The 16,971-nt window shown below is 49.4% G+C and overlaps 1 protein-coding gene across 5 annotated transcripts; it reads right to left on the bottom strand.

Annotated features, from left to right (window-relative positions):
• Positions 1-3,938: 3,938 nt before the first annotated feature.
• lrrc4ba (leucine rich repeat containing 4Ba) lies at positions 3,939-15,989 on the bottom strand. Of its 5 annotated transcripts, none has more exons than XR_007384818.1 (4): positions 14,618-14,756; positions 7,254-7,709; positions 4,097-7,163; positions 3,939-4,034 (listed from the first exon to the last, which is right to left on the bottom strand). XR_007384818.1 is itself a non-coding variant. In XM_048992131.1 (3 exons), exons 2-3 carry the CDS (start codon positions 7,497-7,499, stop codon positions 5,160-5,162), a joined length of 2,250 nt encoding a protein of 749 aa, XP_048848088.1. In that variant the 5' UTR covers positions 7,500-7,709; positions 15,959-15,989; the 3' UTR covers positions 3,939-5,159. The 5 variants fall into 5 exon arrangements, 3 of the variants coding, with proteins under 3 accessions (XP_048848088.1, XP_048848087.1, XP_048848086.1); XR_007384819.1 differs by having other exon boundaries at positions 3,939-3,972; XM_048992131.1 differs by lacking the exon at positions 14,618-14,756 and adding an exon at positions 15,959-15,989 and having other exon boundaries at positions 3,939-7,163.
• Between the last annotated feature and the right edge of the window lie 982 nt (positions 15,990-16,971).

Here is a 16,971-nt window from a genome sequence, read left to right as displayed (position 1 = left end):
GGATAAACATTGACGTTTCCGCTTTGAGGGCGCAGCGTCGCCCTCTGGGGTTGACGTCATGAACATCGCCGTGCCCTGATAGCTCTGCTCGTTCTTTTGAAAAATTGCAATTTGCCACGTTCCATCGTGGCGTCCATCACACCAGGACATGAAATGCATCTCCATCGCATTCACTGATTTCATCAGTTCTCAAAGAGATCCAGACACCTGGAACAGCCATCCCAAAACAGAGGGACACAGGCGTCCGCATATGGAAAGATGTCACATGACAGGCTAAAGGTGTGGAGATCCAGGCGTCACTGGCCAGCACAGAGAATGGCCTCCTTTGCCAGCCACCAGCTCCCAGCCTCATCTCTGTTACATTCCTTTAATAAATTTAATTAGTATAAATGATGCAATTTCAATAGCAATTAGCAAGTGCATGTGAATCACTTTCATCCACAAACTTCAAATGCGATGGGAGTGACAGTGTGCACACCGCTGCCCCCTGCAGGGCATTGCTATGCAGACAGAAGGCTTTGGCCTCCGCTTAGCTATACTGCTCATTCTTGTTGCCGGGCAGCCACCAACCAACAAACCCTGACAACAGAGCCATTGCACGATACAGAAGCTGCATATGATGAACATAGTAACAGAAACAGTAGTAAATACATTCTACAATACCAGAATTCCCCTAGCTGGCCTGCCCTGTGGAAACCACTCACTTTCCCAGAATTCCATGTCAAGCTGGCCCTGTGCTGACTCCTTCCTATCCTAGAATTCCTCAGCGGGTCAGCTCAGTCTTAGGTCTATGCTATCCCAAAATTCCCCGGCAGGCCGGCCCATGTGATGACCCCGCACTTTCCCAGAATTCCCCGGCAGGCCAGCCCAACAGGATAAACCTAGGCTCTCCCAGAATTCCCCAGCAGGCTGGCCTCATGGCGAACACTCACTTTCCCAGAATTCCCCAGCAGGCCGGCCCCATGGCAAACACTCACTGTCCCAGAATTCCCCAGCAAGCCCTTGCAGCAATCTGGCACTTTCCCAGAATTCCCCAGCAAGTTGGCCTTCATGGCATCTCTGCACTTTCCCAGAATTCCCCTGCAGGCTGGCCTTCATGGCATCTCTGCATTTTCCCAGAATTCCCCTGTAGGCTGGCCTTCATGGCATCTCTGCACTTTCCCAGAATTCCCCAGCAAGTTGGCCATCATGGCATCTCTGCACTTTCCCAGAATTCCCCTGCAGGCTGGCCTTCATGGCATCTCTGCATTTTCCCAGAATTCCCCTGCAGGCTGGCCTTCATGGCATCTCTGCATTTTCCCAGAATTCCCCTGTAGGCTGGCCTTCATGGCATCTCTGCATTTTCCCAGAATTCCCCTGCAGGCTGGCCTTCATGGCATCTCTGCATTTTCCCAGAATTCCCCTGCAGGCTGGCCTTCATGGCATCTCTGCATTTTCCCAGAATTCCCCTGCAGTCCAGCCCCTGCTCCTGTGAAGCTATGTCTATATCAGGTCTGGGTAACTTAGGATGCTCAGCTCTGCAGGTTCCAGGCCCGGTCTCCACATGGCATGCTAGGAAAAAGAGGCATTCTGGGAATGAAGCAGACACACCTAGCGTCTGCTGCGGAGGCAGAAAAAACACAAATGAGACTGACTGGTGGTCTTAAGGCGGATGGAGTGGCCCCCCTTCGCCCCACCTGCTCTCCTGCCAAACCCACCCTGGTATTGATGGGTACTGAAGGAAGAGCAGCCAGAGGCAGCAGAAAGAAACACACGACACTCAGGAAGCCTGCGCATAGGATGCCCGCATTGGGCTGTCTGCTGCCGGGCCCTGGCACCTGCATCCAGGGCCCTCATCCCTGTCACTGCACTGTTTCCCACATCAAGAACAACAAAATTACACACTAAATAACCAAACCTAACATGAAAACCCAGGGCTGATGACACTCTCTCTCGTGACCCCTGACCCTTACACGGTGCTCCAACAGCAGCTGAGCCCTTCTCCTGGTTCATGACATCACAACTTTCTACCAATCAAAATCACTCCCACACAGGCACAGGTTTCTCCATCGCTTCGTTTGATTGGTCTGGCCATCCACCACTGTTTTCCCCCTCAGACTTGGGCACACTTGCTTGGGAAACAGCACCATCCGCTCGGGTCCCCATCCTGCGTGTGATGTCAGGGCTGAGCTGTGGCGGGGGCTCATGCGCTGCGATGCAGCAATTTCACGGTGAGTTGTCATGGAAACAGGGATGGTGTTGGGCATGGCGCAGTGGGCAGGCTCCTGTCAGAGTCCCCCCCCCCCCACATGGGCCTCACACCCCCCCCCCCCCCAGAAGGCTTCTCCTAATAATAACCATAATATCAGCTAATCATAACAAGAACAATATTACAATTAAGAGAACAGTGGATTTAAAAACAAAAATGAAATAAAACAGGATAAAAATAAAAAAACACCTGTTATTATTGTGATGGTTTTGTTTGTTTTCTATAATTTTTATATTCCTTCAATGATTCGTCCATTATTATTAAAAAATGCGCAGGCTGTTTCAATCTAGTCCCTCTTGCAGTGAAGGCGGTTACCTTGTGGAACACTGTCCTGTCTTACTTTGGCTGTCCATTTTCCCTGTGAGTCCTTATTGTGCTGTTCAGTCCCACTGTAATCAACCGAGTGTCATTCTGGCAGTTTCTGATCCTGACTGGCTGAAGCAGGTGCCATTCAAAACAAGAGGGTGGGACAAAGTGGATGCTGCAGCCCTATCTGATTGGCCCGGGGTGGTGGTGGTGGTGGTGGTGGTGAGGGGGGGGTGTTGGGGTGTTCCTCCTCTTTCATCAGTGGCCATCTCATTTTTGTGTTAATTTGTTAACCATGTACACAAAGAAAGTAAAAATCACCGAAGGGCCTGAACGCAAGGTCATTCCTGTGATTAACGAAGCCGTGTTATTGAAAGCTACAAACGGAATCACAGTAACACCAGGGCAAATGCAGGGAGACGGACCTGCGGATGGAGATGCAGACAGCAGAGGCGCCTGTGCGGTGTGAGCTCACGCCGCGCGGTCACGGAGCTCCTGTTGCCATGGCGACTACCTGTACATGGCGCAGAGTAACACAGCGGTGTGTGACGAGCGTGTCGTTAGCTAACCTTCGCTACCTGGGAACTAAGGCGTGAAGCGAGAGCGAGCGTGTGTGTGTGCCGAGTAGGCAGCCAGGCCCAGCACAGCACCTCCCCAATCCGCTCTGTCTGGCACATCTAATGAGAATCACCTTCATAATCGATTTTAGGATAGCCACCCAGCTAACCAGCCAAGGTTTAGTCAGCTAACCAGCTAACCAAGCCAAGGTTTGCCTTCTGTTTCATTCCGTTTCCATCCCCCCTTCTCCTGGAAATCAAAATAAAAAAAAAAAAAAAAAAACATGAGTGACATAATATTTGTCATAATATTATTAATGATAATAACAGTAATAATAACAGCTGGATTGATAGCAGCTCTGATGCTCTTCAGTTTGTGGCTTGTTAAAGGCTCTCCGTCATTTCTTTTCTTCAAATGAAAATATACTCTCATATACTGTATGTATTTCATATACTCTCTTATACTGTATGCATTTTAGCTTTGACTCGTTTAGAATTTTCCATCGACTTCTCCTCATAGTTCCTCTCTTTCTCCTCCTGTTCTTCATCTTTTTCAGCAAAGTCCATTGGGTGTAGAGAAGGGAGAGGGAATGACTGACAAAAATTCTGAAAAAATAAACCTTTCTGTTGCCTAAACCCAAAGTGCAGTGCTGTATTATGGGCTGTAGTACCATCCTGTGGTCAGGACTAGGCCTGTGTTCTGTCAAAGGGACTGTATTATGGGCTGTAGTACCATCCTGTGGTCAGGACTAGGCCTGTGTTCTGTCAAAGGGACTGTATTATGGGCTGTAGTACCATCTTGTGGTCCGGACTAGGCCTGTGTTCTGTCAAAGGGACTGTATTATGGGCTGTAGTACCATCCTATGGTCTGGACTTGGCCTGTGTTCTGTCAAAGGGACTGAATTATGGGCTGTAGTACCATCCTGTGGTCTGTACTAGGCCTGTGTTCTGTCAAAGGGACTGTGTTATGGGCTGTAGTACCAACCTATGGTCTGGACTAGGCCTGTGTTCTGTCAAAGGGACTGTATTATGGGCTGTAGTACCATCCTGTGGTCCGGACTAGGCCTGTGTTCTCTTATAGGGACTGTATTATGGGCTGTAGTACCATCCTATGGTCTGGACTAGGCCTGTGTTCTGTCAAAGGGACTGTATTATGGGCTGTAGTACCATCCTATGGTCTGGACTAGGCCTGTGTTCTGTCAAAGGGACTGTATTATGGGCTGTAGTACCATCTTGTGGTCCAGACTAGGCCTGTGTTCTGTCAAAGGGACTGTATTATGGGCTGTAGTACCATCCTGTGGTCCGGACTAGGCGTGTGTTCTGTCAAAGGGACTGTATTATGGGCTGTAGTACCATCCTATGGTCTGGACTTGGCCTGTGTTTTGTCAAAGGGGCTGTATTATGGGTTGTAGTACCATCCTATGGTCTGGACTAGGCCTGTGTTCTGTCAAAGGGGCTGTATTATGGGTTGTAGTACAGGCCTGTGATATAAACTATGTCTGTGTTCTGTCAAATGGGCTGTATTATGTGTCGAAGTACAGTCCTGTGGTCTGGAATAGGTCTGTGTTCTGTCAACGTGGCTGATATGGGCTGTAGTATGGGAGTAGTACTGTAGTACTGTAGTATGGGAGTAGTACTGTAGTACTGTAAAATACGCCTCAGTGTTTCTGGCCCACCCTGGTGGCTCCAGGGTGCTGATATGCAAACTAAATGAAAAGGCTTGTTTTTGTCCTTCCTCTGCTCACTTTGGCACAGTTCAGCACTGCGGTGGCACAGATAGCTCGCCTTGTTGAAAGGTCCACAGATTAATCTCACTGGTTTTTTACGAGCACTCGCATCAGCAGAGTGCCAGTGCATCACACTGTCCCGTTTGAGTGCACACAGTACCGGCCCTTGGAATCTGCTGGCAGGGGGGCGCTCTGCCAATGCACAGCAGTGTCTCTATGTTCAAACTGTATTGGATGCTCCCACCCCCCCCCCATGCCAATCACCTCCCAACCTGTGCCATCAGAAGAAGCAGTACTCTCTGTTCTCTCTCTGTCCCCCTCTCAGATCTGCGTCTCCTGGACATTCTCCTTGGAGCTGCTCTTAAACAGCAGCGGCTCGATCTGAGGCTTCTGGCCTTTTCCCATCAGGCCCTTCAGGGAGCCATGGAGGCTCAGCGGGGGCAGGGGGGTGGGCATGGTGTTGGAGCTGGCACTGTTTCCGGAGGGGGTCTGCAAGCTGGAAGAGGGCATTGGGACCTGGCTGCAGGATATGGGAGGGGTCTGGGAGGGTGGGGAGAGCGGAGAGGGGTTGTTGTTGTTGTTGAGCGCCCCCCCTCCTGTAGGCCCTGCCCCAATGCCCAAGCCCATCATGTTGTTGTTGAAATGATGTGTCTTGTAATAGTGGTTAAGATGGTCAGCTTTAGCTAGGTTGGGGAGGTTGACAAGTTCAGGATGGTGTAACCGCAGACTTTGCCCACCACCTGTGGTTCCCACACTCCCAGAATGCATGGTGGTTCCCCCGGAGATCCCACTACCTCGCCCACCACTTCCCCCGCCACCAATCTCGTCCTCCACATTGATGATCTCGATAGCTCTCGCTGGGCCGTGGTGCTTGTGCAGCTGGTGCTGCTTCCGCAGCTTATAGAAAACGACCAGCATCACTGCAGCCATAAAAGTGATGGCCACAAAACAGCCGATGATAATTTTGGTGGTCTTCATGACGTCATCGAGGTCAGGCATGTTGGTAACAGGTACAGTAAAGGCCTTCTCTGTAGACTTAGTAGCTCTGGGAGAAGAGGAGGACCAGGAAGATGAGATTGAAGAAGATGTTGTTGCCAGAGTTGTTCCAGCACCCCAAATATCTACAGAAGCAGTGGATCCAGGAATCCGGATGAAAGTCTCATTTATTTCCTGCCGGGCTGAATTCTCCTCTCCATTAGTCTCCACGGTTTCCACGGTGACAGTGGTGAAGTAGGTGTAGTTGATGCTGACGTCGGCAGCGGTCACGTTGAGCACGGCAGTTGCTGTGGTGTTGCCTGCAGAGTTGGTCACCATGCATGTGTACTGCCCCGTGTCCCGGAGCGTGACGTTGGTGAAGTTGAGTGTGCCGTCATGCAGCACTGAGATTCTGACCCTGTAGGAGCCATGGGTCATGAGGGTGCCATTGGGTGTGATCCAATTCACCGATGTCATCGAGGTTCCTGTTCGGCACTTGAGCTCGGCCGCCATTCCCTCCGTGACGTTCAGGTCAGTTGGCGGCTCCACAATCACGGGTGCATAGCAAGTGAAGTGGCTCTGGTCCAGCTCCCCAATATACCTTCCCTTTAGCACGGGTGGTGCATGGCAGCGAGCGCAGCAGGTGGTGTTACTGGGCACTGTCTCCTTCAGCCACCAGCTTAGCCACAGCACGTCACAGTTGCACACCCAAGGATTGTGGTTCAAGTGTGCCCTCTCCAGCTGGTGTAGCGGGGTGAACAGGTCATGTGGTAGCGAGTGCAGGGAGTTGTGTGACAGGTTCAACTCCTCCAGATTCTTGAGGTCGTCAAAGGCATTGCGCTCAATAACGGACACCTGGGAGTGCATGAGCCAGAGCTTGCGAAGGGACACCAAACCCTGGAAGGACCCGGGCCTGATGATCTCTAGACGGTTGCCAGACAATTCCAGCTCCTCCAGCCGGATGAGCGGTGTGAGGTTGGGAATGTCCTTCAGGCCACACATGCCAAGATTCAGGTAGCGTAGGTTCACCAGTCCCACAAAGGCAGCATCGGAAATGTAATCGAGCTTCTTGAGCTCTCCCAGGTCGAGCCGCCGCAGGGAGGGCACACGGTGGAAGGCGTAGCCAGGCAGCGTCTCTATGGGGTTGTTGCGTAACCATAGCTCACGGAGTTTGCTGAGGTACTCAAAGGCCTGGGATGGGACCAGGGTGAGTCGATTGTCAAAGAGTTCCAGGGTGTTGAGGTTTGGTAGCCCGTTGAAGGCCCCCACCTCAATCTGCTGAATCTGGTTCTTTGACAGCTGCAAAATCTCCAGATGTCTCAGGTGCCTGAAGGTATCCGATTTGATCACCTGGTAGAAGGTAGTAATGAAAAAGTTAAAGACACAGTGCACAAGAAGAAGATCAAAGAGAATGCGAGACCCTATCCAAAGCATATTTACCTGTATGGAATTCTCCTGCAGGTTGAGGTATCGTGTGTTGATAGATATACTTTCTGGCACCTCCTCCAAATTCCGTCGTGTACAAATGACTCGACTGGCCTGATTTGAACAACTACAGAGGCCGGGGCAAGATGAAGCAGCCCCTGCCAATCCTGGCCTAGGTAGGAGGAGCCACAACAGCAGCTGGCCCAGCAAGAGGAGGAGGGGAGAGGGGCTGGAAAGGCTGGTCACCGTGACGATGCGCATGGCAACTGGGTCATGACCCTCCCCTTTGCAGGTGTGCTGATGGGTCTATTCCAGGCAGGAAAATCCAGTCAGTCCCGGTGCAGGTTTTTATCTGTTTCTACTTCCAAAATATCACATTTGCCTGGCTTTTAAAGCAATTTGTTAATGGAGTAATGTAATAGTGATCTTTGTCCTTTTTCTTCAGGATTTTGGTATGGGAAAAAATAGTTACTGTAAAGGGAGAGAAAGAGAGAGTTAAGTACACATACTATAACCCTTCTGCACCACCATCAGTACCTGTTTTTATATGGCTTACTTGGAAGCCATGGATGCAAACAAATCTGCACCGTCACAATGAGATCTTATAGAAGCTAAGCAGCCCAGCTGAATTAGGAACCTGTGGCACACTAAGTTAGCAAAACAGACATACACTGAAGGCTGTTTCACATGGTATGTTTCACTACCCACAGACAGACTGTACAGTACTATCCAACTGAGGACATATATACCTAAAACATGAGTCTAGCACAGGCCAAAAAGGGCAAAAGACTGACAAAATATTTCAGACATGTTTTCAACAAGCAGAGAGCAAAGTGAAACATTTGCAAGTCACAAAATGATAATCAATATTAAAATTGTGTCATACTTTTAGTTTTCAGTATGTATGTCTGATTCATGTCAGCGCAACAAACTCCGAGGATACTAAGGCTGACAGCTAGAGTTGATCCTACACCTTGCCATTGTAGTGAGTGGTCTAGCTAAATACTGCAGCACTAATACATAGTTCACTACTTAATTCCAGACTATTTACACTTGAGTGATGTTAGATAAGCACGTTGAGTGGTATCAAGCTGCCATCAGTAAGTGCAAGTACAGTAATAAAAGTGAGAACAGGTGATGTGACATGAATGAATATGGATGAATGTGACATGGTAAGGGGAGCAGGACAGAGATTGTGAGGCGCATGGACTACTGTATGGCAGTGAAAAGAGGACAAGGATTTACCAGCACTGATAAATGAGTACTGAACAGCTGCAGAGGCAGAGGGAAAAAAGAGAGATGAGTGAAGACAGAGACATTAATATTAATAATTACTAACAGGGAGGGAGGGGAGAAAAATGAAGATGTGACAGGAAGTAAAACAAGAAGGAGGGGAGAAAAATGATGAGGTGGGTGCATGCAGGAGGCGACAGGGAGAAAAACAAGGAGGTCAGGATGGAGTACAACAGGAGGCGGGAGGGAGAAAAACCAGTGGGTGAGAGGGTCAAAAATCAGGGGAATGGAGAGAGAACAACAATGAGGCAGGAGAAAAAAAATCAGGTGGTTACAGGGAGAAAAACCAAGAGAAAGGAAAGAGAAAAATCAGGGGCCAGGAGGGATAAAAACCAGGCGGAAGGGAGAAAAATGAGGAGGTGAATGGACCCAGGAGGTAAAGAGGGAGAAAAACAAGGAGGTCAGGAGGGAGTAAAGACAGGAGCCATACAGGAGAAAAAAAACAGGAGAACGGAGACAGAAAACCAGGAGATAGGAGGGAGAAAACCCAGATAAAGGATGAAAAACCAGAGGAAGGGAGAGAAATAAGGAAGAGAAAGAGAGAAAAACATGAGAGGGAAAAACAGAAGGCATGAGGGGCAAAACCAGGTAGAGGGAAGGAGAAAAACTCAGAGACAGGAGGGGAAAGCCAGGAGAAGGGAGGGAAAGAAAACCAGGAGGTGAGATGGAGAACAATCTGGAGACAGGGTAGAAAAAAAAGCAGGAGGTGAGAAGGAGAAAAACCAGTAGGCAAGAGGGAGAAAAACCAGGAGGCAAGAGGGAGAAAAACCAGGAGTCGATAGGAAGGAAAAGCTGGAAAAGCAAGGGAGAAAACCAGGAGGAAAGAGGGAGAAAAACCAGGAGGCAAGAGGGAGAAAAAGCTGGAAAAGCAAGGGAGAAAACCAGGAGGAAAGAGGGAGAAAAACCAGGAGGCAAGAGGGAGAAAAATAGGACAAATTAAGAAGAATAACCAAGAAGCAAGAGGGGAAAAACCACGTGAAGAGAGGAGGAAAACCAAGACGCAGGATGGGAAAAAATTATTTATAATTCCTAAGATCCAACCAATAAACTCAAAAACACACAACCTAGACTCCACAGGAAACCCAAAAATAAACTCCCAAACATGTACCACACAACCTGGACTCCATGCAGATCTCAACATTTGCTCCCCCATGCTTGTAACACAGAAAAGCAAATTCATACGAAGTGCGTGCATCCATTCAAGCTCATGGTTTTTTGAGGATGGCCATTTGAGTGACAGCTGTCCATTCCGCATTAGTAGCTCCTGTAGTTACGTTACCCCAAGACAAACCATATCCTTGAGAAACACCGTGTGTAAATACTGGGCCAAATGAGAGGTTAACCTGGTGAAGTTACTCTGCTTACTCCACCATCTCCACCTTATCCCATGGCTCTCCTTGTTAGCCCTGCTCAACCCTCCTCTGTCTCCCATCACCATGCCTCCCCTCTTCCCCATGTTAGTCCTGCTCTGTCCCCCTGTCTCCATCTCCATGCCTTACCTCTCTTCTGCTCTGTCCTCCTCTGTCTCCATCTCCATGCCTCCCCTTTCTCCTGCTCTGTCCCTCATCTGCCTTGGCGTCCTCACCCCCCCCCCCCCCCCCAAGCCTTTGCAGAGACGGTTGCTATGGTTACCTTTTCAGCAAACTCGCCTCGCTTTCCCTCCCTGCCTCTCTCTCTCCAGCTGCATGGGTCTAATCCCCCGCCCGCATTCACACTCTGCTTTCTCTCACAATTGCACACACTCACACTCAGCTGGAGGAGCGAGGAGCCATCAGGGCCGTGATGTCACAATGCTGATGTAGAGATGCGGGCTGGATTGACGGACTGATGGACCATGTCGTCGTGGTGACGTGAGTCGGCACGCACACGCACACACACACAGGTTTGCAATTATATCTTTCTGTGGACTCCCCATTCATTTCTATGGGAAAAACTCTAATCCCAACCTGACAACCTTAACCCCTACTCAGCCCAAACCTTAACCGTAAGAAACCAAACAAAATACAAGACTTTTGGCATTTTCAGTTTTTTGATTGCATTCACAGATCTTTATAGGGACTTGAAAAATGGTCTCCACAACATCAAAATAACAAATTTTTATTACATTGCGGGGAACATTTGGTCCCTACAACATAATATAAACATAATCCACACACACACACACACACACACACACACTGCTCACCGCTCACAGGGGAGATGCAACTCTCCCTCTGACACTTAAAAACACATATTAACCCTCGCCTAAGACTCACATGAAAGCTGACATTAAAACCGCTCCTTTTAGAGCAATCAGGAAACAGAAGACAAACACTGCACTCTAATGATATCTTCTAACATGACAGACTCCAGCACTGCGACGGATTCATCCACAGTGTTTTCTATCCTTCAGCTTATCTGTAAGTGTACCTCACCCACTGCTGTGATTTCAGTAATTTCACCTAATTACATGCCACAGCAAAGCAGCGAGGCTCACCAGTACTTTCTCTCATTGCCTGGTCATGCTTTTTATGACCAGCAGGCTGCTGACTCCCCTGCCCACCTGACCCCGTCAGCCGGAGGAGCCTGATTTACCTTTAACACACCAGCACCACCTGACGAAATCCATCACTGACTCTTAATGAATCTGTGTCGCCATGTTAACCGAGCTTCTCACCTGGGGGAGTGGTGTCCGAGCCCGGTTCACCACGGCGTACACGCCAGCCCCCGTGAGACAGAAGAGCGCAGCTGGGGCATCTTCACGCCCGTCGACTCGCAGCTGCTCTGTTCAACAGGTCGCCGCTGCCCCTCCGTGCCGTGGAGCGGCAGACCTGGTTGCCATAGTAACAGGTTTAGCCACCATGCTGCGTGCTCCCAGCTGCTCGCTTGCGGCCAGCCCTGGAGCTCACGGAATGGGGCCGCTTCAGCACTGGGGGTGGGCACCCCTGTGAGGGAGCATAAGCAAAGCCCCCGCCTCCCTGGGGAATGCTGCTCTTCCTCTCTGTTTGAACAGGCACCGGAGCCATAACAGAGAGCGCCCCTGTGAGGGTGCTGTACCAGCTCCACACGCCCAAGGGCACACTGCAAAACTCCCCCGTCTGGTATTTTATTAATATCTCTGCTGCCAAGTGCTGAACACATTCCCTGGGGAGTCGCTTATGTGTTACAGTACATCCAGGACACGCAGTCATTACAAACCCTGCCCCAGCCAAGGGGGGAGTCTGGCTGCAGAATGGCATTAGTTCCTGGGCATTGTGGGTAGTGCAATGCCCCATGGTATCGTGGGTAACATCCCATCATGGTGGGTAATGCCCCATGGCATGATGGGCAATGCCCCATCACGATAAATGCCCAATGGCATGGTGGGTAATGCCCCATCAAGGTGAATACTGCTCAATGGCATGGTGGGTAATACCCCATAGCATGATGGGTAATGCACCGTCATGGCGCATAACACACCATCAGGGTGAATAATGCCCAATGGCATGGTGGGTAACACCTCTTCATGGTGGGTAACACCCTGTCATGGTGAATAATGCCCAATGGCATTGTGGGTAATGCCCCATGGTATAAGGGGGTAACACCTCTTCATGGTGGGTAAAGCCGCATGGCATGATGGGTAATGCCCACTGACATGGTGGGCAATGCCCTGTTTGCTACATGGTGGGGGCTTCACATCATAGAAACACAAACCTGCACTGACGACTGAGAGACTGACTCATATAAATCCCTGGCTGCATTGCAGGAGTGGAGCAGAGCTGGCAGGTAAGGGCAGCTTCAGTGAGAGAGGCGGGAATCCAGGGGGGGGGGTGGTGCCCTCTTACAGGAAACCCCTCAAGGCCTCTCCACAGTGCACCTCCTCCTCAAGCCACTGTTTTCATTCTCTCATTTGCTACTACCACTTCCTGTCCCACTTTGGGGGTGGGGGGGCGGCGGTCCTACGATAAGCTGTAACTGGGAGCAGCTACCTTTGAAGAACTGGACGGAATATATGGGTCTGATGGAATAAGGCCCATATATCCGGTACCAACACTGCCTGCCCCCTCGAGGCAATGAGGCAAATTGAAAGCTGCAGTTTCATGGGGAGGTCTCCTCTCGAACCTGGGACCTGCACAAACACACACTGTCCACCTTCCCCCCACCGTGCAGCCATTTATTCTGCGGTCCAGGAAACACATCACGCCTGGCACCACTGGAACCCAGGGGACGTCATGGCCCAGTGTCTGCAGCACTGCGAGCCGCTCGGCTCTCTCTGAGTCTGCTCATCGCGGGAAGAATGTCAGTAACAGCCAGGAACCACAGGCAGAACCTCAGCCAAGATCTTTGGTGCCATGAGAAGCTACTGAGAAGCTGGTGGTTGGAGCCATGTGAGGCACATCGGCACATCCATGTGGCTCGGGGCACAGTCTCTCTGCATTAAAGGGGACAGGGTGTAAACTCAGGGCTCTGCATTGTCTGGTCAGTAAGACACTGAAAAGACATCAAATCACACTGCAACACAAAACACTACACTTCCATCGTCATTACTCTACAATGCTACATAATTGTACACTGCAACCCACTGTACACTGTAAAACAACCTCATTACTCTACAAAAAGACTTAACTATGCATTTTGACCGATGACTGTGTTTAAAAGAATATGGACATGGCCTCATTGTGTACTGTCACTAAATAAATTACTATAATTAGAAGGTTTTTAGAACTACATGAAAAATATTCAAGACACTTGAGAGACACGTTAAAGGTTAAAAATTGCAATGCATGGCGGCCGCGCGCAGTCACTGCTCCTTCAGGAAGCCAACTCACTGTCTGTTAGCGGTACCTGATCAGCAGTCCTGCAGCAGAGGGGCTATTGCTGTATTTGTTTGGAGATCAAACCCCAAGAAAACGTCGGCTCTCAGTTAGCGAGCGTCTCTGCTCCTTTGTTGCATCAGTTGTCTTTGTTCCAGTGTTACTGTACACCGACCACCGACAATAACTAACCGCGGACCTTAGTGAGACTGTGGCAGGATTATATCTTAGAGAAATTTACCATAAATTTGTTTCAGACTTTCCCCGTAATGTACTGGTACAAAATGACATTGGCATTTTGCATTGATACACGTCAGTCCAAACACCCCACAGTTCTCCTTATTAAGTCTTCCCTTACCGTTCTACCATTAGAACTTGCTCAAATAGCCCTGGTTCTTCCCCCATTATCTACATTTTCAAACTAAATCCACCCAGTCCAAAGCACTACTATACACTGACCTCTATATACTTCAATGACTTTCCCTTAGAGATCAATAAAACTCAAATCTATCTATCTATCTATCTATCTATCTATCTATCTATCTATCTATCTATCTATCTATCTATCTATCCCATCCATTACTGTACATTGCAACACACAACTCTACACTCCATCCTCATTACACTCTTGTCCTCCTCTTACTACTCAAGGGTTCCATATATACACTTCCCAAAATGATAAAAAAAATTATGAAGGTAGATTGTATTATTAGTTGTTTCATTGTAATAGCGTCACCAGACAATATACATATCGTACAAGCGCGATAAGTACCAAACGAAGTAAAAAAAAAAAAAACATCTGTTGCAATCCAGTCATATGTAACAGTCTGATAATGTTGGGAAAAGACGGGGTTCGTCAAACACACGAAGCAATCTGCGGGTTTTCACTAAGGGAATACAGCCATCTTCCGAAACAGAAGCTGATCTGTGCGCTACAAGCTGTGAAACCGCAACTGCGAACCACTCAAAGCACAACAAAAAATACATCAGTAAAACCCACAAAATTAGGGATTAATACTGGATAATGACTGTAAGGACACTACATCCCACAACCGCCTCCGAAACCCCACGGACATTTGGTCTGTTTCCAAAATTAAAAAAAATATCTAAGTTTCACGTTAAGCATAAATGTTAGTCATGAATACCATTAACAGAAAACATTTGTCATAAACATCCATTAACTGCTTTCATTGGGTAAAGACGAACAATCGCAGTGATAAATACTTTGAAATGACATTTTAAAATTAAATGAAAGCTGCTAATCCATCTTAACTATTCACAAAACGTATTCTCTTGCACAATATCCACACTTACCATCTTATTACGACCCGGCAAAGCATAACCTAGGAACAAAAATTCATTATCTTAACACCCACACACAGCGCGCGCCGCTGAGCGCGCACACGCAGACGGACGCACACACAAATAAACAGACACGCGCAGGCGCTCTTTCACGCTCTCGTTTCTAAATAAACAGATACGCGCAGGCGCTCTTTCACGCTCTCGTTTCTGCCCCTCTCTCTCTCTCTGTCTCTCTCTCTCTCACACACACACACAGACACACACGTGCGCGCGCGCACACTGCCGCATTAATTCTGTTCAAACGCCTGTCCGAACAATCTTTCCATTGAAAACCGTGTCTGTCTTTATAAACATCCCTTCTGCGGCTGGCATTATTACACGCATGGGCATTTCCACATGCCGTATCCTTACATATACACGTCATGTTAATCATGAAAATTACACACGCTGAATATTTCCATACAATCAAGCATCTTCATCCCCATTAGACCATCCCCGCCTTGCCTACCTTCGTTTTCACCTATATTCCTTCAACAGCTGCGGCACTGATTCGATGTCTTTCTCCCCCTGTCTTTCTCCTTCTCCCTCGCTCATCCCTTTCTACCCCTCCCTCCCTCCCTCTCTCTCTCTCTCTCTCTCTCTCTCTCACACACACACACACACACACACACACACACTCGTTCAAATTGATTCACCCTGTCGCAAGTCTCTGAGCATGGCACTCTCTCCCGACCTTCTATTAATTGGTGAAGAAAGTCAGATCAAAAATGAATTGAGAGGAAGAGAAATAAATGCAGGTAAATGAAAATAATCATATATATGCCCAGTAAAAGATATTCAAGGCTGCAATAAAAGAGGTCACTACCTCACACACAGAATAGAAAAAGTATTTTCTCAGACAGCATACGCGCGCACGCTGTGCACGGGGGCGCGCTGGAAAGGGGAGCTGCAGCAGCTAGACCTCCATCCTAAGCTGCGTTTTTACGCCGATTCGCGCAGAACCGGGGCTGAATGGACACACATTCTCCGATGCAGCAATACGCACTAAGTTAATCATTATGCATACATGCTGAGATATTTAAAGACGCCGCACGGCGCCCGTCCCTCGGACATTAACGCACCGACGATGCCCGGTAGTCTCTTACCGTCTTCACTTTGGACTCAGGTGCAGCGCGCCATGCGAAAAACCGCTATAGCCCACAGTCACTATTGTTTCTCCTGTTTTTTATTATTCTGATTTGACCAAATGCAGAAACGGGCCATCAGAATAAGACATGCTATCCGCGTAGCAGGTGTCTGCGAGCTAGGTGCGTGTCGGCGGCGCCTTCCGCAGCACCGTCCAGGGGGACGCACCTGGGGCGGACGCGCAGCCCGGTGCGGGCGTTTCGCAGCGACCCCGCTCGGAAACGGGGACCGAGTGCGGCTCGGGACGCCAGTTTCCCTTGGCAACGCATGCACATACTGTACGGCCCCCAGCGCAGTATTTTTAAGCACCGCCAACTGCTTTGGCATCACTTCGTCATGCCAATTAAGCAACTTCCAACCGAAAACATTCGTGTTCAGAATACGCATAACATGAATAACGTGCACAAGTTGGAGGAGGGGGGCTAGGGTGGGGGGCAACTGATGGTAACCCGGTAAACGGTCAGTTCAAATTCACACGTCTACTCCCCTTTTGGTTTTGACTGAGTCGTCAGTCTGTCTCCTACGCCTCATTAACACACTGCTGGGGGGAGGGGGCGAACTGCTCCGTGGTGTCTCTTTTCTAAGCTACGTGCAGACTGGCCGTTTGACTCCTGGCCGATTCAGACCGTGTGTGTGTGTATGTGGAGGGGGGAGGGTTGCTGTGTGCCCTCTGTGATGGTGGCAGTGTTTATGGCGGTCCCGCCTGCTGATACGATAAGTCCTCTACCAAGGACGTTTAGTGTCTCCCTGAAAGGTACAGACCTGTCTGTGGGCAGCCAGACTGCATCATCCACATCTACTCACTTTGTGTCCCTGTAGAATACAATAGATCACCCAGCACACTTACATCAGAGCTGCAGGAGTAAGGGGGCTGGCCACCCAGCACCGTGCACCACCTCCAGCGCTTCCTGTCGCTCTTAGACCAGTGGGCAAGCTTCCTCTCTCCTCAATCGCTTCTGGCTCCCGCTGCTGTCCCAACCCCCCCCCCCCCCCCCCATTAAATTTCCAGTCACACAGCAGTGCAGTGGATACCCCTCCCTCTCTCGCACTCTGCCTCTCACAGAGCACATTAAACAACACGCGCCTTCCTCGATGTGTCTTTCTATGGACTGCTCTGTCTCCACCTCCGTCCCCCTCGCCTACTTAAAAGAGCCCCTCACATTTCCCATCAGCCCCTGTGC

This window comes from Brienomyrus brachyistius, chromosome 22, assembly GCF_023856365.1.
Source record: "Brienomyrus brachyistius isolate T26 chromosome 22, BBRACH_0.4, whole genome shotgun sequence".
In the NCBI taxonomy this organism is placed as follows: Eukaryota; Metazoa; Chordata; class Actinopteri; order Osteoglossiformes; family Mormyridae; genus Brienomyrus; species Brienomyrus brachyistius.
Note: the sequence above shows the minus strand (reverse complement) of the source record. Positions and strands in the feature narration are given on the sequence as shown.